Genomic DNA, 27,279 nt, shown 5'->3' with positions numbered 1-27,279 from the left:
GGTCAGCATAACACTTTATGCCCTTGAGGCCCACTGTTTGTGGTGGGAAAGGGTCAGACTGTGGGGCGGGAGGGGGTCAGACGGTGGTGCTGGAACAAGTGAGATGGTGGGGATGGAGGATTGGAGGGGATCAGACGGTGGGAATGAAGGGGTCAGATGGTGGGGAGGGAGGGGTCTGAAGGCGGGGCTGGTACGAGTGAGATGGTGGGGAGGGGGTCAGACTGTGGGGCTGCAGAGAGGGGTCAGACGGTGGGGCGGGAGGGAGTCAGACAGGCAATAAAGTAGCCATTGGGTCAGCATAATCCATTATATAACAGTTGCCCTCCCTACTGAGCAAAACATCCTACAAATTACTTGTTACACTTCCCCGTTGTCCAGTTTGTCCAGGTCACAGGGTATAACCAAATCCATAAAGCCAACACGGTAAAGGATTAGGACAGATTCCGCCGATTGTCTTTTTAATAAAGTGTCTTTTTCACATACTATATGTCCCAGGCCTGGACAGGCCATTTTGGAATTGATCCCGGACACAATATTTCACGGTGTGTAAGAGTTCTGAGCTGAAAGGCAGAGCCAACAAAGGTGATTTATGGCGCTGTGAAAACCCCTACTATTTCAGGGAAACATTCGCAGTTTGCGTTTGTGCCGGGTATTTTTTTAATAGAGTCATTAAATGAGTTTAAGCATATAAATGATCCCACTCGCTTTATATCAAACGCCATATATCTTTCAGCACCTCGGGGTTACCTTGCAGAGCCGCGCAGCCCCAGCACATCTGGATACACTGGAACACCGGCACATAATGGTGCATTCTTCATACAAAACCATGCGGGGTTAAAGGAACTTTTTATACTTCGTGGGCTCCATGCACTTAATCCCCAAGTGCTTGGGTGGCTGCTGGGCTTTTATTGCCCTGAAATGAAAGTATTAATGTCAAGCACTTTTACTTTCTTATCCAAACTCCATAAAGCAGAGGCCTAAAGGAGAAGTCTGCCTGTGACTTTGTTCAGCTCAGTGACCAGTGAGGGGGGGGAGATTTACATACGGTATATGACTTGGATTAAACAGTAAAAGGCCTGAAATTTCCCCTATTCTGTCCCAGTTGCACAGATCCCCATTGTAAGCAGCAGTTCTGCCCTGCTTTATGGCTGAGATTCTAGCTATCTGTATAACAGAGCATTCTGTCCTAGTGGCTGCACAGATCCTATCTGATCCCCATTGTAAGCAGCAGTCCTGCCATGCTTTATGGCTGAGATTCTAGCTATCTGTATAACAGAGCATTCTGTCCTAGTGGCTGCACAGATCCTATTTGATCCCCATTGTAAGCAGCAGTCCTGTCCTGCTTTATGGCTGAGATTCTAGCTATCTGTATAACAGAGCATTCTGTCCCAGTGGCTGCACAGATCCTATCTGATCCCCATTGTAAGCAGCAGTCCTGCCCTGCTTTATGGCAGCTGAGATTCTAGCTATCTGTATAACAGAGCATTCTGTCCCACTGGATGCACAGATCCTATCTGATCCCCATTGTAAGCAGCAGTCCTGTCCTGCTTTATGGCAGCTGAGATTCTAGCTATCTGTATAACAGAGCATTCTGTCCCAGTGGCTGCACAGATCCTATCTGATCCCCATTGTAAGCAGCAGTCCTGTCCTGCTTTATGGCAGCTGAGATTCTAGCTATCTGTATAACAGAGCATTCTGTCCCAGTGGCTGCACAGATCTTATCTGATCCCCATTGTAAGCAGCAGTCCTGTCCTGCTTTATGGCAGCTGAGATTCTAGCTATCTGTATAACAGAACATTCTGTCCCAGTGGCTGCACAGATCCTATCTGATCCCCATTGTAAGCAGCAGTCCTGTCCTGCTTTATGGCAGCTGAGATTCTAGCTATCTGTATAACAGAGCATTCTGTCCCAGTGGCTGAACAGAACTCCCACTGAATCCCTCAAAGTGAATAAACAAAACTTCCCATGTAAACAGACTGAAAATCATTTTTATTGATCTTTTTGACCTGCTCGTGTATCAATGTAAATCAAGTTGTTAAATGAAAGTATTGTATTTACATTTAAATAAATATGCGATTCCTTCCAGAGTTATTTTAGTGAGGTCTGGCTTTCCTCTTGATCGTGATCACAAGGTCCGTCTGCATGCAATGCTCTGTCCGGCCTCTTTGCCTGAAATTACTTTATCGTCCTGCATTGAGGATATATTGACATTCAATGTATTTTGGCCTACACAAGAAATATGTAAAAGTAAGGAAATCGAATCAGAATACGCCTAACCATCTAAACTTACATTTATAGTAAAAAAAAACGAACAAATAGAGGCAGAGACAAGAGTGTTGGAAGGGTTACTGCCTGCTCTGCTCTCATTTCCCTACAGAAATAGGGATTGGTAACACTAGATAGGTGCCTAATATATAAGGACAGAGACAAGAGGAAAGTGTTGGAAGGGTTACTGTCTGCTCTGCTCTCATTTCCCTACAGAAATAGGGATTGGTAGCACTAGATAGGTGCCTAATATATAAGGACAGAAACAAGAGGAAAGTGTTGGAAGGGTTACTGTCTGCAACATCATAAATAATCCTGCCTGTAGCAAAACATACAGAGTCCAGGAGTCACAGTCACTCTGTACAGCCGGACATTTTAGCAGGGGTTATCACTTTAACATTTGCTTTTAGCCTGCAGCACAGAACATTATTTTATTATTATTAATTTGCAGCGTTTTCTTTTTGCTTTGCAGTTTTTCTGCCCTTTCCTGATACTGATATTATTATCTGGTTGCTGACTGACTGAACTGCATTTTTGATGGTTTTACCCAGATACTGTGGAACTTCGACATCTGCAGGGCATGCTGGGACTGAAGCGAAGACTGGAAGCCCCCATCTGGTTTTTGGTATCCGCTGAGAAATGCCGTCCAACAGGTTTTACTAAATAAGCAAAATTTGGATTTCGTGACAGTAATTTAAGAATCGAAGAATCCTGAGATGGAATGCTGCAGAGATGAGGTGTAGAGATGAAAATACTATGGTAGCATAATTCAGCAGGAACAGCCTCTAAGTTTGATCATAGTCTGTACAGAGAGATCCCATAAAACTATGGCAGCATAGGTATTCCCCTGTACTAAGCACAATTCAGCAGGAACAGTCCCTAAGCTTGCTCATAGTCTGTACAGAGAGATCCCATAAAACTATGACAGCATAGGTATTCCCCTGTACTAAGCACAATTCAGCAGGAACAGCCACTAAGTTTGCTCATAGTCTGTACAGAGAGATCCCATAAAACTATGGCAGCATAGGTATTCCCCTGTACTAAGCACAATTCAGCAGGAACAGCCCCTAAGTTTGCTCATAGTCTGTACAGAGAGATCCCATAAAACTATGGCAGCATAGGTATTCCTCTGTACTAAGCACAATTCAGCAGGAACAGTCCCTAAGTTTGATCATACTCTGTACAGAGAGATACCATAAAACTATGGCAGCATAGGTATTCCCCTGTACTAAGCACAATTCAGCAGGAACAGCCCCTAAGTTTGATCATACTCTGTACAGAGAGATACCATAAAACTATGGCAGCATAGGTATTCCCCTGTACTAAGCACAATTCAGCAGGAACAGTCCCCTAAATTTGCTCATAGCCTGTACAGAGAGATCCCATAAAACTATGGCAGCGTAGGTATTCCCTGTACTAAGCACAATTCAGCAGGAACAGTCCCCTAAGTTTGCTCCTAACCTGTATAGAGCGATACCATTGAATTTGCTAGGGCTTCATAGTAGCAGGTTTCTTGGTTTGGGGTCTACTTACTCATTAAAGGCTGAACTCTGTGTTCACAAGCAGAATATTAGTAGTTGGCTGGGTTCTGCGGAAATGGCCTATGTGACATTCCATTGGCCAGGGTGAGTTTACTTTAAGGTAATGGGATCCAGGTCCGAGTGCGCTGGAAGATGTAGGAACAGAACGGCTCTCTGGAAGATAAAAGGGGACTCCCTGGCTGTTTGGGCGGCCGAACCCTCTCCACATGGGACTGCGCCGGGGTTTTTTCCATACACAGGGATTCTGGCTGTAGAACTGGAAGGCTTGGCAGCGACATGTTATTTTTTTTAGTTGCTAAGCTAACGGGGAAAATCCCTGTCTTTCTGATCATACGAATCCCTGCAGACCCACAGGGGAAACCTACCCAATTTTACTGGTGTGTTATGTTTATTTGTAAATAAATGTAACTGTAGGTAATGTGTAAAGTAGTAAGTCAATGTGATGTCCTGCTGTGCCTTCATTAGACTTAATGCTTTGTTACACCGGGGTCTCCGGTTTGATTCCAGCCAGTACCAAGTGTCAGTGGGGGGTTCCTCTGGATACTCTGATTCCCTCCCATATCCTTAATACAGACAGGCAAGTACATTGGCTCCTGATAAACCTGCCCCTAGTGTGTGTAAATGTAATAGGGACCTTAGATTGTAAGCTCCACTGGGGCAGGTAATGACGGGAAGGAAGTGTAATATTTATACATCTCTTTGAAATATGTCCGTGCTATATAAATAAGAAATAAGAGGATTTGGGGAAATCGTCCCCCATAGTACTACAGGTTTGGCATCCGATATCCGGAAACCCATTATCCAGAAAGCTCTGAATTACAGAAAGGCCGTAAAACTCCAAATAATCCAAATCTTCAAAAAGTATTTCCTTTTTCTGTGTAATAATAAAACAGTAGCTTGTACTTGATTCCAACTAAGATATAATTAATCCTTATTGGAGGCAAAACCAGCCTATTGGGTTTATTTAATGTTTATATGATTTTATGCTAGGCTTAAGGTATGAAGATCCAAATTACAGAAAGATTTGTTATCTGGAAAACCCCAGGTCCCGAGCATTCTGGATTACAGGTCCTATACCTGTACAGGATATCTGGAAACTCTTTATCCAGAAAGCTCCGAATTACGAGAAGGCCGTCTCCCATAGGGTCTATTTTAATGAAATAATTCAACATTTTTAAAACTATTTCCTTTTTCTCTGTAATAGTAAAACAGTAGCTTGCTCTTGATCCCAACTGAGATATAAATAATCCTTATTGGAAGCAATAGCAGCCTATTGGGTTTATTTAATATTTACATGATTTTGTAGTAGACAAAGTATGAAGATCCAAGTTATGGGAAAATCTGTTATCCAGAAAACCCCAGAGCTTACTGGATAACAATTTCCTGTACCCTCAATATCTCTTATGGTTTTTCTAGATCCATTTAAAGTCTCCATAATCTGGTAGGCCACACAGTCAAATGCTGATTAATAAGCAAGAAGGTATTTAAATGGCTGAACTGGACTCTTTAAGGACAGAGACAGACAAGAAGTTTCGAGAGATTTGTTGCCCGGTGACAAATCGCCTCTGCTTCGGGCGACTAATCTCCCCCTGAACCAGTGTCGGACTGGCCCACAGGGATACCAGGAAAACTCCCGGTGGGCCAAGGTGTCAGTGGTCCCTCATGCTGCTAAATATTTGGCCTATTTCATGGCCATTCCCTATTTCTATGAGAACAAAGGCTAAATAGATGGAATAATAGATTATAGTATGTATAACTAAAGAGACTAGGAGAATAGAGGTTGAGTGAGGAGAGGAAGAACAATAGTCCTGAGAGTGGGCCCCTGGCCTAAATTTTCTTGGTGGGCCCCTGGTCTAAGGTTTTCTGGTGGGCCCCTGGTGTCCCAGTCCAACACTGCCCTGAACTGCCTCCACGTCAGCTAGAATCTAAATCGCCGGCGGGATGGCACTCAGAACGTTTCATTTTCTGAAGTCGTCCGAAGTTTCCTCGTGAGACAACTTTGGGCGACTTCAGAAAACGAATCACTCTGAGTGCCATCCCGCCAGGTAATTCACATTCTAGCTAGCGGGGAGGCAGTTGGGTGAGATTAGTCGCCCGAAGAAGACGCAATTTGTCGCTGGTTGACTAATCTCCCCGAATGTCCACGTGTGTCTCTGCCCTAAACTGCAGGATAACTCCGGAGAGCACAGAGAGTGACAGTCACGGATGTAAAGCCGGATTGTTGTTGTACAGCGATGGAAAGGCAGGCTGTTTGCCAGGCAGCACTCAATGGCGCTTAAGTTCAAACCCATCTGTAAGAAAGTGACAGTGAGTCACCCTCTGTTCCTGTTCAGGATCCTTGTGACCCCTGAAACAGTCACTTATTTAACTGCTAGTCTGACAAGTGCCCTCACTCGGAAATAAACCCTCTCTTTTCTATTTATGTCTCTTATGGGGGGGGGGCATGTTGTTTGTAAGTAGGGGGGAACCATCTGTTTCCTTTTGAAAGTAGGGGAGTATAAGGTTTTGAGTGGGCAGTACATTGTCAGTGAATTTGCTTTGCATATGGGTAGGAGCTGCCATATCGGTAATGTTGCAGAGTATGAGGGTATAGATGGGGGGGGGGGTTGTAAGTCCATCGTAACATCAGTGCATCTTCACATAGAGAGAGAATGTGAATGTTACAGGGATGGTGCATGTGGCTGCCAGATCATCATTACAAAACCCTATTAAAGTCTCATGCTGCGTCTGATTGCTCATCTCTTCTGTCGCTGGGAAACCAAAGAAGTTTGCAACTTCCATCCGAGCCAATTGCTAAACTCATGTGCAACATGTTCTCATGGGGATGAGCTGTTGTGCTAGTCGCATTCAGAAATAGATCAGCTCCAATGAAACCACCACCTCTGGGAGTCTAATGCCAAGTGCAGCGGGTCGGACCCTCTCCTGTAGGAGGTGATTGATAATTTTATGCTCCATTGCAGCCCCTTTCCCTTGTTCTACCCTCTTGTCTCACTATAGAGAAGTGCGTCACAGCTGGGTTACATTCACTACGGAGGCACAGATGTGTTATTAATGGGACAGAAGTGGCTGCATAAGGGAACAGCTGGGAAGGAAAGCTGGGTATACAGAGATCTCTGTTCACTCAGTCTGTGTATATGCTGGGAGCCTCCTATCCCTGTGGCTGCTTTGGAACCCTCCTTCTATTCTCTCCTCCTGTCACTCATTCCCAAACTATTCATAAAGTGGAAGCTATGCCTTTCCTTTCCCCACAAATGTAAATTAAAGTACTACTGACACCCAACAGACTGACATACACATGCCCCATAGATTTCCAGCTGAATTGTATGAAATCCAGATCCTGGAACATGTGTGCAAAATGCACCCATTATATTAGTCATTATGCCGAAAGAGCATGGGTATATATATATATATATATATATATATATATATATATATATATATATATATATATATATATATATATATATATATATATATATATATATATATATATATATATATATATATTGAGTTGAGATTTGGGGTGAGTGCTTATTTGTACCCTGGGTACCCCTGGAGCTATAGCAGGGTGACTTTTACCCCAATGTTTCTATATATCTGTAACCTTGTTATGAGCTAAGGGGGCCCAGTCTGAAGGTCAGTTAGGGGGAGATTTGGGGTGTTTATTTGTGCCCTGGGTACCCCTGGAACTATATCAGGGTGACTGTTACCCCAATGTTTCTATATATCTGTAACCTTGTTATGAGCTAAGGGGGCCCAGCCTGAAGGCCAGTTAGGGGGAGATTTGGGGTGAGTGCTTATTTGTGCCCTGGGTACCCCTGGAACTATAGCAGGGTGACTGCTACCCCAATGTTTCTATATATCTATAACCTTGTTATGAGCTAAGGGGGCCCAGCCTGAAGGCCAGTTAAGGGGAGATTTGGGGTGAGTGTTTATTTGTGCCCTGGGTACCCCTGGAACTATAGCAGGGTGACAGTTACCCCAATGTTTCTATATATCTGTAACCTTGTTATGAGCTAAGGGGGCCCAGTCTGAAGGTCAGTTAGGGGGAGATTTGGGGTGAGAACTTATTTGTGCCCTGGGTACCCCTGAAACTATATCAGGGTGACTGTTACCCCAATGTTTCTATATCTGTGCCTCTCTCATAGCCATGTACATATGGTGTCCAGAATGGACATTCCTGTGCTGCTTTTGTAATTTAATCACATCTGACTATACTGGTGGAATCTTAACGCCCGCATTGGTATTATATTTGCAAGGCATCTAATTCACAACGATTTAAATGTCATGTACAATAAAGCTCCTTCAAGAGCAGCCTGGAGCCCTGTGCTATTATACAGGATGCAGAATTGTGTAATAGCGATCGTCATCTTTCCTGATGCTTCAGAACGACATTGGATTTAACGACCCTTTCCCCTGTAAGCTGCCATTGTAGCTTCGTAGTCCCGCCCACTGCTTGTTAGAAAATCTTTGCTCCGCCTCCAGTAGTTAACAAAGTGTTTTAGCCTTGCTAACTTCTTCAGTTTAGGATTACTACCCCTTTGCCCCTATGGCACTACCCATATGCACCTGTCTATTAGCAGTGAGCTTCATGGAGCTGACTTGGGGAGTATTAAAGGAGCAGGCCACATTTTTTTCCTTCTTCAGCCCTAATAAAAGCCTAGGCCTATCTATTTATGCCAGTGAGAAGCTTTTAGCTCCCTTCCAGTCAGTGCACAGCTTACAGCGATTCATTCACTACTTAACCCTGTACATAACGGCCGCCTACAAGTGATGTCATTGCTCTTTCGCTTGCGCTAATGGAGCTAAACAGAAGCTGCGCTTGTGCCTGGCAGTTTTTTTATTAGCACCATTTCTTTCTCTCTCTCTCTATTTTCATTATAAATATCATTCCATCGTTTTTTCCCCTCGTCGCCCGAGCGCTCAACAATTAAGTGCTTGTACTGCGAGGCTGAAAAAAGCCACAGAGCAATGTTGGCCGAGGCTTCGGAGACGTCAGAGATTCCTGAGTGAGAAGTTTGCAGGAAAGCCCTCAGTTTAGGAGATGGATCAGATCCAAGGGTTCCCATAGTGATGGGATAAACAGGACGAAACAGTGAGGGAATCCCGTTATTTTACTGCATTCAAACACTATAAACACTCAGAGCGGGGAAGGAAGTTGACTTTCCCACTCCACTAACCCAGATCAGAGACAGAGCAGAGTCTCACTGCACCTCCAGCCTGGAGTCCTGCTGCTGCTCCTTGTTGCTCCTCTTTGCTTCCTAAATTGTTAGAGCCCCCACCCTGCACCCCACTCCCTCCCATAACTTTTCTTTTTTCACCACCTCCTGACAAGCAGCATTGGCTGAACATGATCCACACAATTTGGGGCTTTTTTTAATTTTTTTTTTTGGTAATTATAATTTGTCTCCAAATGCACAGAGAGGCATCCTGCAGACTGACCCAGTACCACCAGCACCAGCGCATCATGAGGTCTGTGGATCAAGGTATGGAGAACTTTCTGCTGGGAGCAGATTGGGGTGTTGCTGTCATTGTGGGGCTAACTGAAGCTTAGGGGTAACTGAAGCTTAAGGGTAACTGAAGCTTAGGGGTAACTGAAGCTTAGGGGTAACTGAAGCTTAGGGGTAACTGAAGCTTAGGGCTAACTGAAGCTTAGGGCTAACTGAAGCTTAGGGGTAACTGAAGCTGGGCTATTGCTGCCATTGTGGGGGTAACTGAAGCTTTGGGGTAGCTGAAGCTGGGCAATTGCTGTCATTGTGGGGGTAACTGAAGCTGGGGTATTGCTATGGCTAACCATAGGGCGCAGCGTGGGAGCTGAGGATATTTATAGGGATTTTTATTACATTATCATAAGTAAGCGCTAACACTCTAGTATATAGAGTATTTATATATATATATATATATATATATATATACACATAGTAGTCCCCCAATACCTTTAAGTTAATGCCTTTAAGAATGGCTTGGATGATTTCTTGGACAGACATAATATCAAAGGCTATTGTGATACTAAACTCTATAGTTAGTATAAATATGGGTATATAGAATTTAATTAAAAGTAGGGAGGGGTGTGTGTATGGGGCTGGGTTTTCATTTGGAGGGGTTGAACTTGATGGACTTTTTTCAACCCAATTTAACTATGTAACTAAAGATTGACGCACTCCAGGACTTCATAATGCAGTTAGGAAAGAAAATATATTGTCAACGTTTTGGTCCCGTTCTGGACCTTTCTCAAGACATTACAAAGCAAGGTCCAGAACGGGACCGAAATGTGGACCATCAATTTTGCTTCCTAACTGCATTATGAAATCCTGGAGTGCGTCAATCTTGGAGGACTACTATCTATAATATATTTGACAGCACCCAGGCATGAAGAGAACGCTTGATTGGAGTGCACCACAGCTGGAACTATATATATATATATATATATATATATATATATATATATATATATATATATATATATATATACATATATACATATCACACTGCGATACAAGTGCTCAAAAACACACTCAAAGAGAGACGCACAGTGATCCACATAAGCACTTATATACTTACACTAGGACCCATAACCTATTACAATATTACCATCATCATCATTTATTTATTTAGCACAGACAAGATACGCAGTGCTTTACCTTCGTTATATCAAACAGGGAGTAAATGGTGGATAACAAACAAGGGTTGCAGAGTACAATAGAATTAGAGGGCCCTAAAGCTTAGAGTTTACAAATTAAAGGTTAGGGTACAATTGAGACATTTTAGAAACAATTTTGTGATTTTTGGTATTAATGAATATACGTAGAAGGAGGATCAGCACACTCTGTTAGTAGTGAACATGTGTCCTTTTATTTTACATAATATAGCATTCTATCCGAAATTTTGGTTCCACATGAAAAAGGTCCCCATGTGCGACCGAAACGTCGGATAGAATGCTGTACTATGTAAAATAAAAGGACACATGTTCACTACTAACAGAGTGTGCTACGTATGTATATATATATGTATATATATATATATATATATATAAAATGGTTGCTGGTGTCCGCACTCTTTTCTTGTTAGAGCAGGGGTATATATATATATATATATATATATATATATATATATATATATATATATATATATATATATACACAAAAAAACATAGTTGTGTGAACCATTGAAGGAAACAAATGCCTACCTGCTCAGTATATAGCACATAAAGGGCATGTAAACCACCAAATTTTGTCTAATTTTAGAAAATTCAATTCTAAACTGCTTCCCCATTTGCATTCATTACACTTTTTTTTATAGTCATGTTTTTATAGTTATGTGTAAATGTCATTGCTACTGAAAGCATTGACTGTCTGTCCCTTTCTGCACTGCTGGTTCTGTCTCTTGAATCGATATAGCAGAATTCAGCCTGGCACGTCTCTGTCGATCAGTTGGAAGTCCCCTACATTGTTGTTGAAGTCAGAGCCAGCAGGGCACTGGACAGACACTGTTTTCAGTGTTATGCAAGGAAGTCCCATCTCCACTCCCCCCCCCCCCCGCACTATAGATCAAACTGTCGTTACGTAAGGGAGTCACTGTCAGACTGGGAACTGACTTATTTTGGGTGGGTCTCAGTCTGGCAGAGCAAGGGCAGTACAAGGGTAGCACAGGGCTTTGCATTCGTGATTCATCGCCTTGGTTTCCATTATAAACAGGGCACTCTCCGCATGGCATCGGCGTGGGTTTCCTCCGGGTCCTCCAGTTTCCTCCCACAGCCCAAAAAACATAACAGGCAGGTTCATTGGTTCTTTATTAAACTGACCCTTGTGTGTGAGTGTGTCTGCGGCAGAGAAAAACGACTGTAAGCTCTACGGTTTACATCAGCACTATATAAACAATAATAAACGCCTAGCTATTAATTGTTATTATATCTAACCCTTGCAGAGGCAGTAAAACTGCAACGCTGAGAATTATAGTTTATCAACGTCTGATGATACGATAGTTATAAAGAGCAACAGTGGGATATATCTTATTTGCAAAACATATGGGCTATATGGTTGGTCTGTACAGCTATGGGATTGGTCATCGGGAATTTTAACCCTGGAGGAGATCCCTGTGCTGATCCAAGAGTTGCCTGTTCCGCTGAGCCGGTTCCTCCTTTTGATGTAAGGGTTTATTATTAATTCTGTGTTTGGACCCCTTATCCAGAAAATTCCAATCATTCTGAATAATAGATCCCATACATGAGTCCCAGAGGTTAACTCTTTGCTGTCTGAGAGAAGACAAGCTTCCCGCTTGTGCCCTATGGAGCAGCCGCACAAACAGCATTTAAACTTCGCTGTTGGATTGGCATTAAAATGCTGGAACCTTACTGGGCAGTAAAGAGATAGAAAAGAAGAGTTTAAAGGAGAGATTAACTCTCCGATTTTAATATGCTATAGACGGTGGTATTCAGGGGGCAATTTGTTATTGATACTGCAGCTTTTTATGTTCTACGTCTTTCTAATATGAAAATGAAAAATTGTTTGGTTACTAAGGTTCTAGTGGGCTGGGGAAAAGGCAGGAGAATTAATAGAAGAAAAAGCCCTAAGGATAATCATATTAGAAAAGGGAAATTCAACAATAATCAGGTTGCTGGGAATGACTAAACCTAGTAACTGACTGCACTACATAGTTTAGCTCAGGGAGAAACAAGACAATTTGAAAAGAAATAAAAATACACGAATGTGTCTCGCTGTTTCTTTGTCAAATCCAGATGGCTGGTTGCTAAGGCCAGTACACATAGCAAACATATGACATATTTAATGTGTACATTCTGTTAAGTTTAGAAAAGAGAATTCCAAAACCAGCATATCTGGAGAGTATGTGTGCATGCCTGGAACTCTCATCAGGTTAATTCTCTGTGGGAGAACCTTATAATGAGCCAAAATCTCTGGGGCAAACACTGTGATTCATAGTTCTCCTGTGTTGGAATTATAATGTCACCTTCCTGCACCAAATATCAGTTCTAAAACTGATTTTATTTTTATGGTAAAATAGACTCTGTTGATAGGGAGGTATTTTATTCTATTGATTTTATGTATATTTGTATTTATACATATGAGAATAAGCTGCCATATTGTTTCCCTTAGACAGTACAGTATGAGGGTATAGCTTATTGTGTGCCCAGAACATTTCTCTGTATATTTGAATTTATACACATGGGAAGGAGGTGCCATATTGTTTCCCTTAGACAGTACAGTATGAGGGTATAGCTTATTGTGTGCCCAGAACATTCCTTCTCTGTGTATTTGTATTTATACATATGGGAAGGAGGTGCCATATTGTTTCCCTTAGACAGTACAGTATGAGGGTATAGCTTATTGTGTGCCCAGAACATTCCTTCTCTGTATATTTGTATTTATACATATGGGAAGGAGGTGCCATATTGTTTCCCTTCAACAGTACAGTATGAGGGTATAGCTTATTGTGTGCCCAGAACATTTCTCTGTATATTTGAATTTATACACATGGGAAGGAGGTGCCATATTGTTTCCCTTAGACAGTACAGTATGAGGGTATAGCTTATTGTGGCCCAGAACATTCCTTCTCTGTATATTTGTATTTATACATATGGGAAGGAGGTGCCATATTGTTTCCCTTAGAGAGTACAGTATGAGGGTATAGTTTATTGTGTGCCCAGAACATTCCTTCTCTGTATATTTGTATTTATACATATGGGAAGGAGGTGCCATATTGTTTCCCTTAGACAGTACAGTATGAGGGTATAGCTTATTGTGTGCCCAGAACATTCCTTCTCTGTATATTTGTATTTATACATATGGGAAAGAGCTGCCATACAGTTCAGTATGTGCTTATAGCTTATTGTGTGTATGGAGCATAGACAGAATAGTAAATAACAAATCGACAGACAGACAGAGCTATGCCTTATTTCTCTGTGGGTTCTTTTAGAAATAGTAAAGCATCAGTCAGTAATAAAGTGTGACATGGAGCCAACACAGTTATAATACAGCTTGGTGGAGCCTGTAGTAGTTCATTTGCTGGGCCCTCAATGCTCGTTTGGGTCTCTGATTAATTTCATGTCTGGGCCTTGGCAAGCCAGAGCTAGTCTTACTTTTGTCTGGGACTGTGATACATCCATATAAAATAAATCATTCTGCAAGATCCAAAACACTTCGAGCCAAAACAAGTCACCCATCTGCAGTGTGCTGCCAGTTAAAATACCCCTGTGCATTTATTATGGTCCCTTTTGTATGTGTCTGATGGACGTTTTAAGATGTACAGGTATATGTTTTCCAGAATGCTTTCAGGATAAGGTATCTTTCCGTAATTTGGGTTTCCATACCTTAAGATTACTAAAACAAATCTTTTCAACATTAATTAAACCGTATGTCTCCAACAATAATTCATTATATCTTAGTCGGGATCAAGTACAAGGTATTTTTTTTAAATTTTTACATTTTTTAAAATCATTTTTTTTTAAAAACAAGTTTGACCAAAATGCAGTCCGTGGGACGTAATTCAGAACTTTCTGAATAATGGTTTTCTGAATAACGGACCCCATACCTGTAGTCCTTGTAGTTTTCTGACTTTGTCTTGCTTAAGATGCCATTGTTCCAAGCTGTCTGGCCATATTGATAACATCTACACTACTTTCAGATTTTGGTAACTTTGTCCAACTTTTGGACAGGGAACCCCCTTACCATATAGGAGGGGTTCTGATCTATAAAACCATGGTGATATCACACATTAATCAACATTTCCAAAAACATCTCAGTTAGAGTAATTTAAAGAGTGTTGACCTCAGATCTCACCAAGGTTGGCCTTCAAGCTTAGTTTCATGGCTAATCCAGGAAGGCAAATAAATCTGATAGTGGCCAGCCTTCAGGTTCAGGCCATGTTGGGAGAGGGCCATTCCTGAAGAATGGAACATTGGCTGCTCTAGCATTACATATACACAGTATCCCTTGTTTCATGAAACTTCCATTCAGTTTGGAATGGAAAAACTGCCTTTATCTGTTTGAAGGGCCTTTCATGCCTGATGTTGATCTTCAGGAGATGTTAAAGGTTGATAAAAAGTTGGTGTTGGAGTGTCCACCATTGGACAATAGAAGGGTTAAGACAATCATGTAAAATCTCCAGGATGAATAATATTTGGGGCACAAGGGAGATGAGGGAGCAGCACTTGTCACTGACAAATCTGAGCCAAACTTCATTATTCTTTTTCTCCTGAAACTGTTGTCCAGATAAGGTTCTTCTTTTTCCTCCTTATCTCCTTGACCTCCCTTCTACTGTTATTCTTTTATTTCAGCGATAGGGAAAGCAGCTGTAATAACAGCCACAGTCTTGTGGAGCCCAGTCTGACAGGTAGAACAGCAGAAAACAACATTTTGGGGTGGAGATTAAGAACTTTAGACTAAGACACAATGAATATATTTGGCATTTTTAGTGTTGGAATTCCATTGGAAAGCTCTGTATTCGTGAGACCCACTCCAACGCATCCAAGCTCATCAATATTACCGTAACGTGCAAAGGAAGCTATTAGGCTTCAAATATTCATGATATATTTGATGTATGTTTAGTAAAGCAGATGTAAAAGAACAGTGGAAATAGTTGACAGTTGATAGCTGACAGTCGTTTGGCACCGGTGCAACTGTGATTGCTTGCGTGGCTGGGTTTCTTGTAGACTGTACAGTGATGATGAATATATATTGGGGCCTCTTATCCAGAATGCTCGGGACCTGGGATCTTTCAGTAGTTGGGATCGATTTAAATAATTTAAACCCAATAGGATTGTTTGGCCTCCAATTATATCTTAAAGGTGGGATCAAGTACTAGGTCCTGTTTTATTATTACAGAGGCAAAGGAAATTGGTTTTTAAAAATTCCATTGAAATGGAGTCTAGGGGAGACAGCCTTCCTATCAATCAGAGCTTTCTGGATAACTGTTTTCTGGATAGGGGGTCCTGTATTTTTGTCCATATGTTCTTAAACAGGTTCCCCCTTACTATCTAGAGATGAATTATTAACCCGTCTACCCATTATTATATGTGCAGGGGCCTGAGGCAGCAGCCCGGATCGCTAATAAAGGTATGGGACCTGTTATCCAGAATGCTTGGGACCTGGGGTTTTCCAGATAATGGATCTTTCTGTAACATGGATCTTCATACCTTAAGTCTACTAGAAAATCATGTAAACATTAAATAAACCCAATAGGCTGGTTTTGCTTCCAAGAAGGATTAATTATATCTTAGTTGGGATCAAGTACAAGCTACTGTTTTATTATTACAGCGAAAAAGATAATCACTTTTTAAAAATGTTAATTATTAGGATAAAATAGAGTCTATGGGAGACAACCTTTCCATAATTCGGAAAATTATGGTTAACGGGTTTCCGGATAACGGATCCTATACCTGTACAATGAGCACTTTAGCATTCTCTGCACTAGCGGAATTTCTGGGTTAAAATACAGAAATTTGGCTCTTAAAGTTACAAGGGGCTGCTTTTTGCCGCCCCTTGTAACTGGTCGCTCGCTGCCGCCTGGGGCAAAGTTCTTACCTTGTCTCATGTTAGTAGCGGCCCTGTGTATGTCACATATATACACCCACCAATAGGGTCAGGGCACACGCTCAGATTCGGGGAGATTAATCTCCTCTTCTTCGGGGCGACTAACCCCCCCCCCCCGAACTGCCTCCCGCCGGCTAGAATGTAGATCGCCGGCAGGATGGCACTCGGAGCACTTCGTTTTGCGAAGTCGCACGAAAGGCGCTCCGAGTGCCCTCTAGCTGGCGGGAGGCAGTTCGGGGAGATTAGTCGCCTCGAAGAAGAGGACATTTGTTGCTGAGCGACTAATCTCCCCGAATCTGAGCATGTACCCTGACCCTTATACTTTTATTTTATATGATTAGTCATAGATTAAATCAGGAGTAAATGTGCCAGTTGGGCAGGGGACAAAGTTATCCTTGAGCCAGTAACCAATAGCAACCAACAAGCAATTAGCTTTTACTGGCCTACAGCAGTTACAGCGATAAAAGAAAACATCTAATTGGTTGCTATGGGTAACTAGACTGGGCCAACCGTTGCTCATTCTCCTACATAAAAGCCTTTTGTGCACGGGCAGAGCTGAGGCGGCTCCGGAGTATGATGTAATGTTCAAGTAGCCGATTCAGCATTGGGCACCACCTACATTGCTTCCCTTACTATACACAATGGCCAGTTCAGCATGTTTTCTAGATACGGTGATGTATATGTCATGGACAGGGGAGGGAGGGGGATTGGTTATCAACATCTTAGGCAATGTCCCTGGAATTTGCGGCACGCTGCCAAGTAAAGTGCAAGTGACTCAACTCATTCTTAAAATTACATTTTTCCTTTGAAGGGGAAGAGGAAGATTGTCTTGGGGTGAAACAGAGCTGACACTCTGAGAACCGCGCCTTATTTTTGCGACCATGCTGTGGGCTGCGCTTGAGACACTGCGCCCATTCACTGCTTACCCAAATGAGGGAGATGAAAACATAACTCTAAATACCTTATTTGGGCTCTTCTGTGCAGGGAATGTGGGCCCTACCCAAACCCTTACTGGAGTGGCCCCTTGTCTCCACTTCGAAGTGGAAATTCTATTTATTTTTCTTGTTTTCTAAGATAATATAAAATATACAAAGGGGACATTAAACATGTAAAGAGTAAGTTAAATGTTGCACAGAATACATCCAGCTGGCTGTAAGACAGTACATAATAAACTTACCTACAATATGTTAGTAAAGGTCAGTTCCACCATTAAGGGGTACTTGAGTAGCACTGGACATGAGTACCCCCTAATAGTTGGAATAGAGCTGCAACATTGGACCCTATTGTAAATTGTAAAAACTCATGCCTGCTTTAGTAACAGCAGTAAAAGCTTAAAGCCTTAGGATTAATATGATGGAGTCAATCATGTTGACTGGAGCCATCATCAAGGGGCTATTAGTTTGGTATCCTACAGTAACACCCTACTAATACCATGCTAGCACCCTGCTGACACCCTCCTAGCACCCTATACTAGTACCCCTAGTGTTTTTAGGGTTTCATCCCCTTGGGGAACATTGGACCCTATTCCAAAAAACTGTAAATACATAGACCTTCTATAGGAAACTCCAATAAACGCTTAAGATCAGTGGCTTAACTTGATATTACTAGGCCCCATAGCAAGTCATTTTTCCCGCCCCAAACCGAATCCTAATTTGCATATGCAAATTAGGGACGGGGAGGGAAATCACATGACGTATAAAATCAAGGACGTATAAAATGTTTTCCCCTTCCCACCCCTAATTTACATATGCAAATTAGGAATCATATGCAGTTTGGTATTCGGCCGAATCTTTCGCGAAGGATTCGGGGGTTCGGCTGTATGAAAATCGTGGTTTCAATGCATCGCTAATAATGAGCGAAGCCGCGACTTTTTGTGCATGTGCCGCTCGCACAGGGAGCTGCCTTTTCGCTGCAAGTGTCCTATCGCTGGCGGGGGGCAATTAAAAAAGTTTAAAAAAAATTATTTAAATCTTCTGTTACCCCCAACCAGAGTGAGGGCTCTATTAGCCGATACTTTTGGTTGGGGATAATATTTTTAGCCAACAGGTGCTCTTTAAGATCAATCATGGCAACAGGAGCCACTATCAGGGTGGTACTCAGCTAGCCACCTTCTAACACCCTACTAATACCCTTCTAGCACCCTATAGTAGTAGCCCTACTAATTCTAGTATTTCCCCCCTTGATTTGCAGGAGCTGCATCATAGGACCCTATTTAAAAAAAAACTATAAAAACCTAGACCTTCTATAGGAAACTCCAATAAACTCTTAAAGCCCTAAGATGATTATTGCAGAGGAGGCCATGCTAATAACCTGTTAGGAGGAGTCTAGTTGCCCATTAATGATGTTTGAGTCAACCTTACTGGCCTTTTTTGGAGGCCGATTGGCACCGATTTTCTGCTGTTGGAGGAAAAACTCCACTCTGTCCTTTCGGTCTATAGCATTGCACTGTATGCTGAGCACTAACTACCTGTAATTACTATAGCAAAGGGTCCTTACGAGGGTTTAGCAAAGTGTTCTTTACATTATTCTTTCCTCTGTACTATGATCCCTGGCTCCGATCAATAGGCGCTTCCATTAAATAACAGCACATCGGGGTTACGGGGCAATCAATAGAACAGTCGCTGATTTTTTTTCTTGGCTGTAAATGTCTGAGGCGAAAGCATTAAGTCTAACATAACAGAACCTCTGAACAGCCTCCTCCTAATGCCATTACTCTGCTAATCCTCATCATTTACCCAGAGAAGAAATCAAGTAAATGAATTTAAAAGGCATGATATTCAAATATTTATCTACTCAGTTGTGTTTAGTACAGGAAAATACCTCCCCTGGCATTATGCGTTATGGGATCTCTCTGTACAGACCATGAGCAAACTTAGGGACTGTTCCTGCTGAATTGTGCTTAGTACAGGGGAATACCTATGCTGCCATAGTTATATAGTATCTCTGTACAGGCTATAAGCAAACTAAGCGGACTGTTCCTGCTGAATTGTGCTTAGTACAGGGGAATACCTATGCTGCATAATTTATGGTATCTCTCTGTACAGACTATGAGCAAACTTAGAGGGCTGTTCCTGCTGAATTGTGCTTAATACAGGGGAATACCTATGCTGCCATAGTTATATAGTATCTCTGTACAGGCTATGAGCAAACTAAGCGGACTGTTCCTGCTGAATTGTGCTTAGTACAGGGGAATATCTATACTGCCATAGTTTTATGGGATCTCTCTGTACAGACTATGAGCAAACTTAGAGGCTGTTCCTGCTGAATTGTGCTTAGTACAGGGGAATACCTATGTTGCCATAGTTTTATGGGATCTCTCTGTTAGGGATGTAGCGAACGTCGGAAAAAATGTTCGCGGACATGTTCGCGAACGTCCGGACAAAAATGCGAACGGTTCGCGAACGTTGCGAACCCCATAGACTTCAATGGGAAGGCGAATTTTAAAAGCTAGAAAAGACATTTCTGGCCAGAAAAATGATTTTAAAGTTGTTTAAAGGGTGCAACGACCTGGACAGTGGCATGCCAGAGGGGGATCAAGGGCAAATATGTTTCTAAAAAATCCATTGTTGACACAGCGCTGCGTTTTGTGCTGTAAAGGGCAGAAATCACACTACGTCACTCAGGTGGTGTTTCTGGAGACGGTATTATTATTGATATTTAGACAGAATGTGAAAAAGCTCACACAGCTAGGTGGCAGTGGTTTGAAGAACAGATGCAGATGAGAGATCAGCAGCAGGACAGACAGCTGCCCACAGCAGCTACATACAGAGCACTGCAGTAGAAGGTAGATTACTAGCCAGCAAAGCTACCTAACCTAAAATGTCCCTCAAATCCCTGCAGACTTCTGTCCCTACAATACAGAGCAGTATCAAGTAGATTACTAGCCAGCAAACTTACTATCAACTGTCCCTCAAATCACTAAACAGCTCTCTCCCTACACTAGCTCTTCCAAGCACACACAGGCAGAATGAAAAAACGCTGCAGGGCTTCAGTTTATATATGGAAGGGGAGTGGTCCAGGGGGTGTGGGGGTGGTCCAGGAGGGAGAGCTTCCTGATTGGCTGCCATGTATCTGCTGCTCTGGGGGAGAAATGGCAAAAAAAAGCGCCAGCTAAGGCGAACCCAAATTGGCGAACGTTGCGTTACGTTCGCGAACATTCGGCGGACGCGAACGGTCGATGTTCGCGCGAACAAGTTCGCCGGCGAACAGTCCGCGACATCCCTACTCTCTGTACAGACTATGAGCAAATTTAGGGACTGTTCCTGCTGAATTGTGCTTAGTACAGGGGAATACCTATGCTGTCATAGTTTTATGGGATCTCTCTGTACAGACTATGAACAAACTTAGTTGTCTCCCATAGACTCCATTTCATCCAAATAATCAAAATTTTAAAAAATTATTTCCTTTTTCTGTGTAATAATAAAACAGTCGCTTGTACTTGATCCCAACTAAGATATAATTAATCCTTATTGGAAGCAAAACCAGCTTATTGGGTTTATTTAATGTTACATGATTTCCTAGTAGACTTAAGGAATGAAGATCCAAATTATGGAAAGTTACGTTATCTGAAAAACCCCAGGTCCCGAGCATTCTGGATAACAGGTCCCATTCCTGTACAAGTAAAATCACATTTCCCCACTCATTTAAAACAATCTTGATCCTTCAATTTGACTGATTTCAGTAGTTTCACATCTCTGTTCCACGGAAACGGAAAGCCAATATTTCTGGGTATTCGTGACGCAGAGACCTGAACTGTCTCGCTGTTTATTTTCAGTCTTTTCCCTGACCCAAAGCAATTCATCTATTTGCTGCTGCAGATCCCATGACTTCCAGTACAATGAATTGATTATTATGAAAGATACGTAATTACCTTTTGATTGCGCAGCATGAGAAATCCATGATTCGAGATCAAATGAAAAAAAACCCCAAAAAAGTACAAATTAAAATACACTGCATCTGTGCAAACAGGAAGGTCGTTATGTTACAATGACTTAGATAACGGCGCTGTGAGAATATTTGCAGTTGGTCCTGTTTGTAAATTTAAAAAAAAAAATGAAGAAGAAAGGGTTGGAATAGAAAGATATCCTATTTACCTTGGCAATTAATTGACACTATGGTTGCCAAGGTTAACGGCTGTAGCAACCAAATGTTTGTAGGTTGGAGAGGTGAAGACTAGAAGTAGTCTGTTACACATTACATTTTATTAATAGGAATAATAATTTCCCCTTTAGTTCTGGTTGTGCAGCATTTCAGATGAAGGGGAATGTGCACTTTGTTTCTTTTCTAAAGACTTCAGTGAAACAGGATTTACCTGTATAGCGGAGACCCAGCTGCACAATAAGTGTTTTTAGCTTTTTGCCTTATTACGGGAGAATGAAACATGAAACTAACTCCACTGACCAAAATACCTCGACTCTTAACCGTTTTTTTGTTTTTTTAATAAATGGGTACTTTCCTCCTGAGTGTCCGCAGGGATGGGCCGAAGTTGATTTGTTTCACTTCACCGAAAATAACCCCGTAAAAATCATGACAGAATCCTTTTAAATTGTTACAATTGTTTCTTTGCTTAACTTAACTTGTGACAAAAGTATCCTAGTGCACCTGCTATTCTAGCTCTCTATTGCCAAAAGCCAATTCATTTTTTTTAGAAACTTTGTATCTTTTTCTGGCTGTTTAGTGTAGGGGATCAAAGAGAAATTTGGGACATTTCAGTAATAATCCGGAACTGCAGGTTGAGCTGTCAAAATCGGAACTGTCCCGCGAAAAACGAGACAGTTGGGAGTGAGCTGGGACACTTGGGTCCACTGGGTTTTTTACTGGTGTTCCGTCGGCCCAATACACGCTCCATTCTCCTTTTGTTTTGTTTTGTTTATTTTCCAGCTCAGAGTATTCCTGATATTCTTGGCCTATTATTTCTCACATGAGGGATGTGCCATACTCCTTGGTTTCCTAAGGGCAGGGACACACTCTCAGATTCGGGGAGATTAGTCGCCCGGCAACAAATCTCCTCTTTTCGGGCGACTAATCTCCCCGAACTGCCTCCCGCCGGCTAGAATGTAAATCACCGGCGGGATGGCACTCGGAGCCATTCGTTTTCCGAAGTCATCCGAAATTTCCTTGTTTGGCAACTTCGGCGACTTCAGAAATCAAAGCGCAAAGTGCATTGGCGCTGGCGTTTTGTCGTTATAGCAGGTGGCAGGCAGGGGGAAGGCAGTTTGGGGAGATTGTCACCCCGCAGAAGAGGCGACTAAATCTCCCCGAATCTGCCCGTGTGCTTAAACCCTTATGCATTCCGCTGCTTTCCACAGTGGTCAGTATCAGTGATAGGCTAATTTCTTCGGCCAGTCAAGGATTTGCGACGAATTCGCCTGTGAAAAATATTTGCTGCGACAAAAAAGTCGATAGTGTAAAATTTATCGCGCAGAAATAACTTTGACGACTTCAATGCATTTCGCAAATTTTCACAAATGTTTTCAAAGTTTCGCAAATTTTTCAGCAAAGCGGGACAGATTCGCTCATCACTAGTCAGTATAAAACCTTGAAATACAAGCTCTGCATGTTTATATTATGGGGACACTATAGAGGTTATTTACATAGACCCCCAGACGCAAAAGTGCACCCCTTATTGCTCATTCAGAGAGCTGCTCTATCCCAATCCAGTAAGTCCATTCTAATGTGCAAAATACATGGAAATTGTACCCTGTCTTTGTACTTTGCACCTTACTCTGCAGTTGGTAATGAATTATACTGTATATTGTATATGAATCCACGTCTAACCCTAAAATGCTGCCGGCAGAGACCAATCAAACAACTTCTGTCACCGGCACAAGAATTTGCAGATTTGACAACTGATTGTAACAAAATCAAGACTTTCCCAGAAAGAAGCTCTAATTTCAAGCAACTTCCTGATATACATTCATTACACACTGTCAGTGGTTTTTAAATGGGTGGTTCAACTTTTAGTATGTTATAGACTGGCTGATTCTAAGCAACTTTTCAATTGGCCTTCATTAATTCGTTTTTATATTCTTTAAATGTCTTCTTCCGCTGCCTCTTTCCAGCTTTCATATGGGGGTCACTGACCCCATTTAAAAAACAAAAGCTCTGTATTGTTATTGCTACTTTTTCTTTACTCATCTTTCAATTTAGGCCTCTCCTATTCATATTCCAGTCTGGTTGTTAGGGTAATTTGGGCCCTAGCAACCAGATAGCTGACATTACAGCCTGGAAAGCTGCTGAATAAAAAGCTAAATAACTTAAAACCCACAAATAATAAAAAATTAAAACCAATTGCAAATTCTTAGAATATCCCTCTCTATATTGTTCTAAGAGTTAATATGTGACATTATGAAAGCTACACTGCAGGTTCTGACTCTTGAAACAATGTAGCAGAGGCCTGCTGCTTAAAGGGACAGTAACACCAAAATGAAAGTGTATTAAAGTAATGAAAATATAATTTACTGGTTGCTGCACTGGTACAACTGGTGTATTTGCTTCAAAAACACTACTATAGTTAAATAAACAAGCTGCTGTGTAGCCATGGGGACAGCCATTCAAGCACAGGATACACAGTAGATAACAGATAAGTACTACTATAGTTAAATAAACAAGCTGCTGTGTAGCCATGGGGACAGCCATTCAAGCACAGGATACACAGTAGATAACAGATAAGTACTACTATAGTTTATATATACAAGCTGCTGTGTAGCCATGGGGGCAGCCATTCAAGGCTGAAAAAGGAGAAAAACAACAGGATAAACAGTAAACAGATATGCTCTGTAGTATACGATGGGATTCTTCAGAGCTTATCTGATCTATTGTGTATCCTGTGTTTGAATGGCTGCCCCCATGGCTACACAGAAGCTTGTTTATATAAACTATAGTAGTACTTATCTATTATCTACTGTGTATCCTGTGCTTGAATGGCTGTCCCCATGACTACACAGCAGCTTGTTTATATAAACTACAGTAGTACGTATCTGTTATCTACTGTGTATCCTGTGCTTGAATGGCTGCCCCCATGACAACACAGCAGCTTGTTTATATAAACTATAGTAGTACTTATCTGTTATCTACTGTGTATCCTGTGCTTGAATGGCTGCCCCCATGGCTACACAGCAACTTGTTTATATAAACTATAGTAGTACTTATCTGTTATCTACTGTGTATCCTGTGCTTGAATGGCTGCCCCCATGGCTACACAGCAGCTTGTTTATATAAACTATAGTTACTGTTCCTTTAACAGGGAAGCTCACCCTTTTGCTACATTGTTTGCAAAGTCAGAACCAGAGAACAGAAGAGGATAAACGATGCCGTCTGAAGAGCAATTGCTTTTCTGCACGGCTGTAAAATTAAATTCTCTTTATTAAAATAAATAAATAAAAAAGCAGTGTTTGGGATGATTTCACCTTTGTGCAGACCCAGCAGTGATGCTTTTTGCCTGTACAGAGGAGGGAAGGAAGAGAGAATTGGATCAATGGGCTGGTTCTGCTTTTCGTTTGGGGCCGTGTCACTGGCTGGAGCTGTTTGCTCACTTGCTACAATGTATCCCCAGTTGGGGCTGGAGGCCCCGCCCCCTAGTAGCAGGTGTCTGCACAGAGCAGGAAGTAAGGGTGACTGTCGTGCCTGACTGCCAATTTCACAGACTTGTGATCGCCTATCAACGACACTCTCCCATCCCCGCTCGTCTTCCAACCACCAGGCCGCCTGCACCTTTTCATTAGGCACATTCTCTGGTAGTTTATAGGACACCCTTTAACCCCTTAATCTCGCCTGTTGATTTCCCCTTCCATCACTATGTCCCCAAAGGCTTGTCTTTAAGGGACTAAAACATTCTCCAGGAATCTGCCTCTCATCCCAGAGCAGCGGAAAGACTAAGAAGCCCACCTGGATCTCAAGAATCCCAAAAATGGACCTCAGCTACTTGGACCGGCTTCAGGACTCCATCCCCCCGGAGGGGTGCAGCCAAGATGCCGCCAGCCATGAAGTCGAGCTGAACTTTTCCGACCTGTTTGACTATGATACTGTTTATCCAGATGCCGCAGAAGGTTTGTCGGGTGGGAGTGGAATAGGATAGGTGCTCTGGCTCTGAGAGGGTTAAAAAAAATGGTGCAAGTGGCTGAGAGCGAAACCTGTCAATCAGAATGGAGTGGTGAGACCATCATAAGACTAGTTGGTTTTGAATCTGTTCTGTTTAACCCCATGTCATCATGGGTTAACTGTTTAACAACTGGTGATAAGGCAGGGCAGAAGCTTAACAAGCGATTTTAAGGGGCCACGGGGCCCCAGGGCCCCAGGTGAGTTAAGCATAAAGCCCTGCCTTTTAAGTGGTCCCAGAGCAATTTATTGATGACATTGCAGCAACTAAGGGGTTAATAACCCCAATCCAAATAACCAAACCATAGTCTGTGTGCAGGCAGCATAGGCATAAGCGCAGTACACACGATTAACTCTATAACCCCCAAGCCTTATGGTTCATCGACAAACTTCTCATTGGGATTGTGTATTAGCCGGAGCATTGTTACATTTATTTTCTTGGAAAATGATCAGGATATTGGTTTATTTATTATAGCGTTGTATTCTTTCCTTTATTGATGGAGCACAGGTTCTTTGAATATTCAGTTTACATAGGGAATCTACAGGTTGTCTAACTCCCAAAGTGCTCACGTTCACAAACTGTGGGACTGGCCGGAGGAGAGGTGGCAACTAACCTTATATTTGGGCTGAGTGTTTATTTGTGCCCTGGGTACCCCTGGAACTATAGCAGGGTGACTGTTACCCCCAATGTTTCTATATATCTGTAACCTTGTTATGAGCTAAGGGGGCCCAGTCTGAAGGCCAGTTAGGGGGAGATTTGGGGTGAGTGCTTATTTGTGCCCTGGGTACCCCTGGAACTATAGCAGGGTGACTGTTACCCCAATGTTTCTATATTTCTGTAACCTTGTTATGAGCTAAGGGGGCCCAGTCTGAAGGTCAGTTAGGGGGAGATTTGGGGTGAGTGCTTATTTGTGCCCTGGGTACCCCTGGAACTATAGCAGGGTGACACCCCAATGTTTCTATATATCTGTAACCTTGTTATGAGCTAAGAGGGCCCAGCCTGAAGGCCAGTTAGGGGGAGATTTGGGGTGAGTGCTTATTTGTGCCCTGGGTACCCCTGGAACTATAGCAGGGTGACACCCCAATGTTTCTATATATCTGTAACCTTGTTATGAGCTAAGGGGGCCCAGCCTGAAGGCCAGTTAGGGGGAGATTTGGGGTGAGTGTTTATTTGTACCCTGGGTACCCCTGGAACTATAGCAGGGTGACTGTTACCCCAATGTTTTTATATATCTGTAACCTTGTTATGAGATAAGGGGGCCCAGTCTGAAGGTCAGTTAGGGGGAGATTTGGGGTGAGTGCTTATTTGTGCCCTGGGTACCCCTGGAACTATAGCAGGGTGACTGTAACTTTGCTATGGGGGACCCCAGTGTAGCACCAGTAAACGTGCGGCTTGCAAACCTCTTGTCTAGTGCACAGAGATTAATTTAGGGTGTTATACACAGATGATTATATCACAGCAACAATAGGACCAGATGGTGATAGTAATATATGGCAACAGTAGGCAAGATTATGGCAAGGTGGTGAATAGAACACACTCTATTTTATATCACCCAACTTGCCAGCCCTTTAGTGGTTAATATAGGGCCCTTTAAATGTTTTTATTCAGGTCCCCAACCCCTGTATAGGCAGCCTTGTACCTCCTAAATGGTTTACATGGTTAAATGTTAACCCTAAGGACACACATTTGCATGTAGGACAGGCTTTATCTGCACCTTTGCATACTCTAAGCCTACTGTATATTTGCATGCCCATTACAGATGGCACCTATCATTGTATCTGGCACTCAGTCCTCTCTCTGTAAACAGATCTATGCAGATACCCGGTGTATT

General features: G+C 42.3%; 1 protein-coding gene across 5 annotated transcripts in view; it reads left to right on the top strand.

Moving 5' to 3' along the window:
- The first annotated feature begins 8,943 nt into the window (after nucleotides 1-8,943).
- Nucleotides 8,944-27,279, top strand: part of nfatc2.S (nuclear factor of activated T cells 2 S homeolog) — an 88,354-nt gene continuing 70,018 nt past the window's right edge. Inside the window, exon 1 of one of the 5 annotated variants that reach the window (XM_041578374.1) lies at nucleotides 8,944-9,292. In XM_041578374.1, coding sequence (XP_041434308.1) covers nucleotides 9,220-9,292 — 73 coding nt within the window. In that variant the 5' untranslated portion in view covers nucleotides 8,944-9,219. Of the gene's footprint in view, nucleotides 9,293-24,917; nucleotides 25,399-27,279 lie in introns of those variants that run through there. The other 4 variants (XM_041578375.1, XM_018238177.2, XM_018238178.2 and 1 more) reach the window with 4 other exon arrangements.

The sequence above is a fragment of the Xenopus laevis genome, chromosome 9_10S, assembly GCF_017654675.1.
Source record: "Xenopus laevis strain J_2021 chromosome 9_10S, Xenopus_laevis_v10.1, whole genome shotgun sequence".
Lineage (NCBI taxonomy): Eukaryota > Metazoa > Chordata > Amphibia > Anura > Pipidae > Xenopus > Xenopus laevis.
This window is presented reverse-complemented; position numbering and strand designations above follow the sequence as displayed.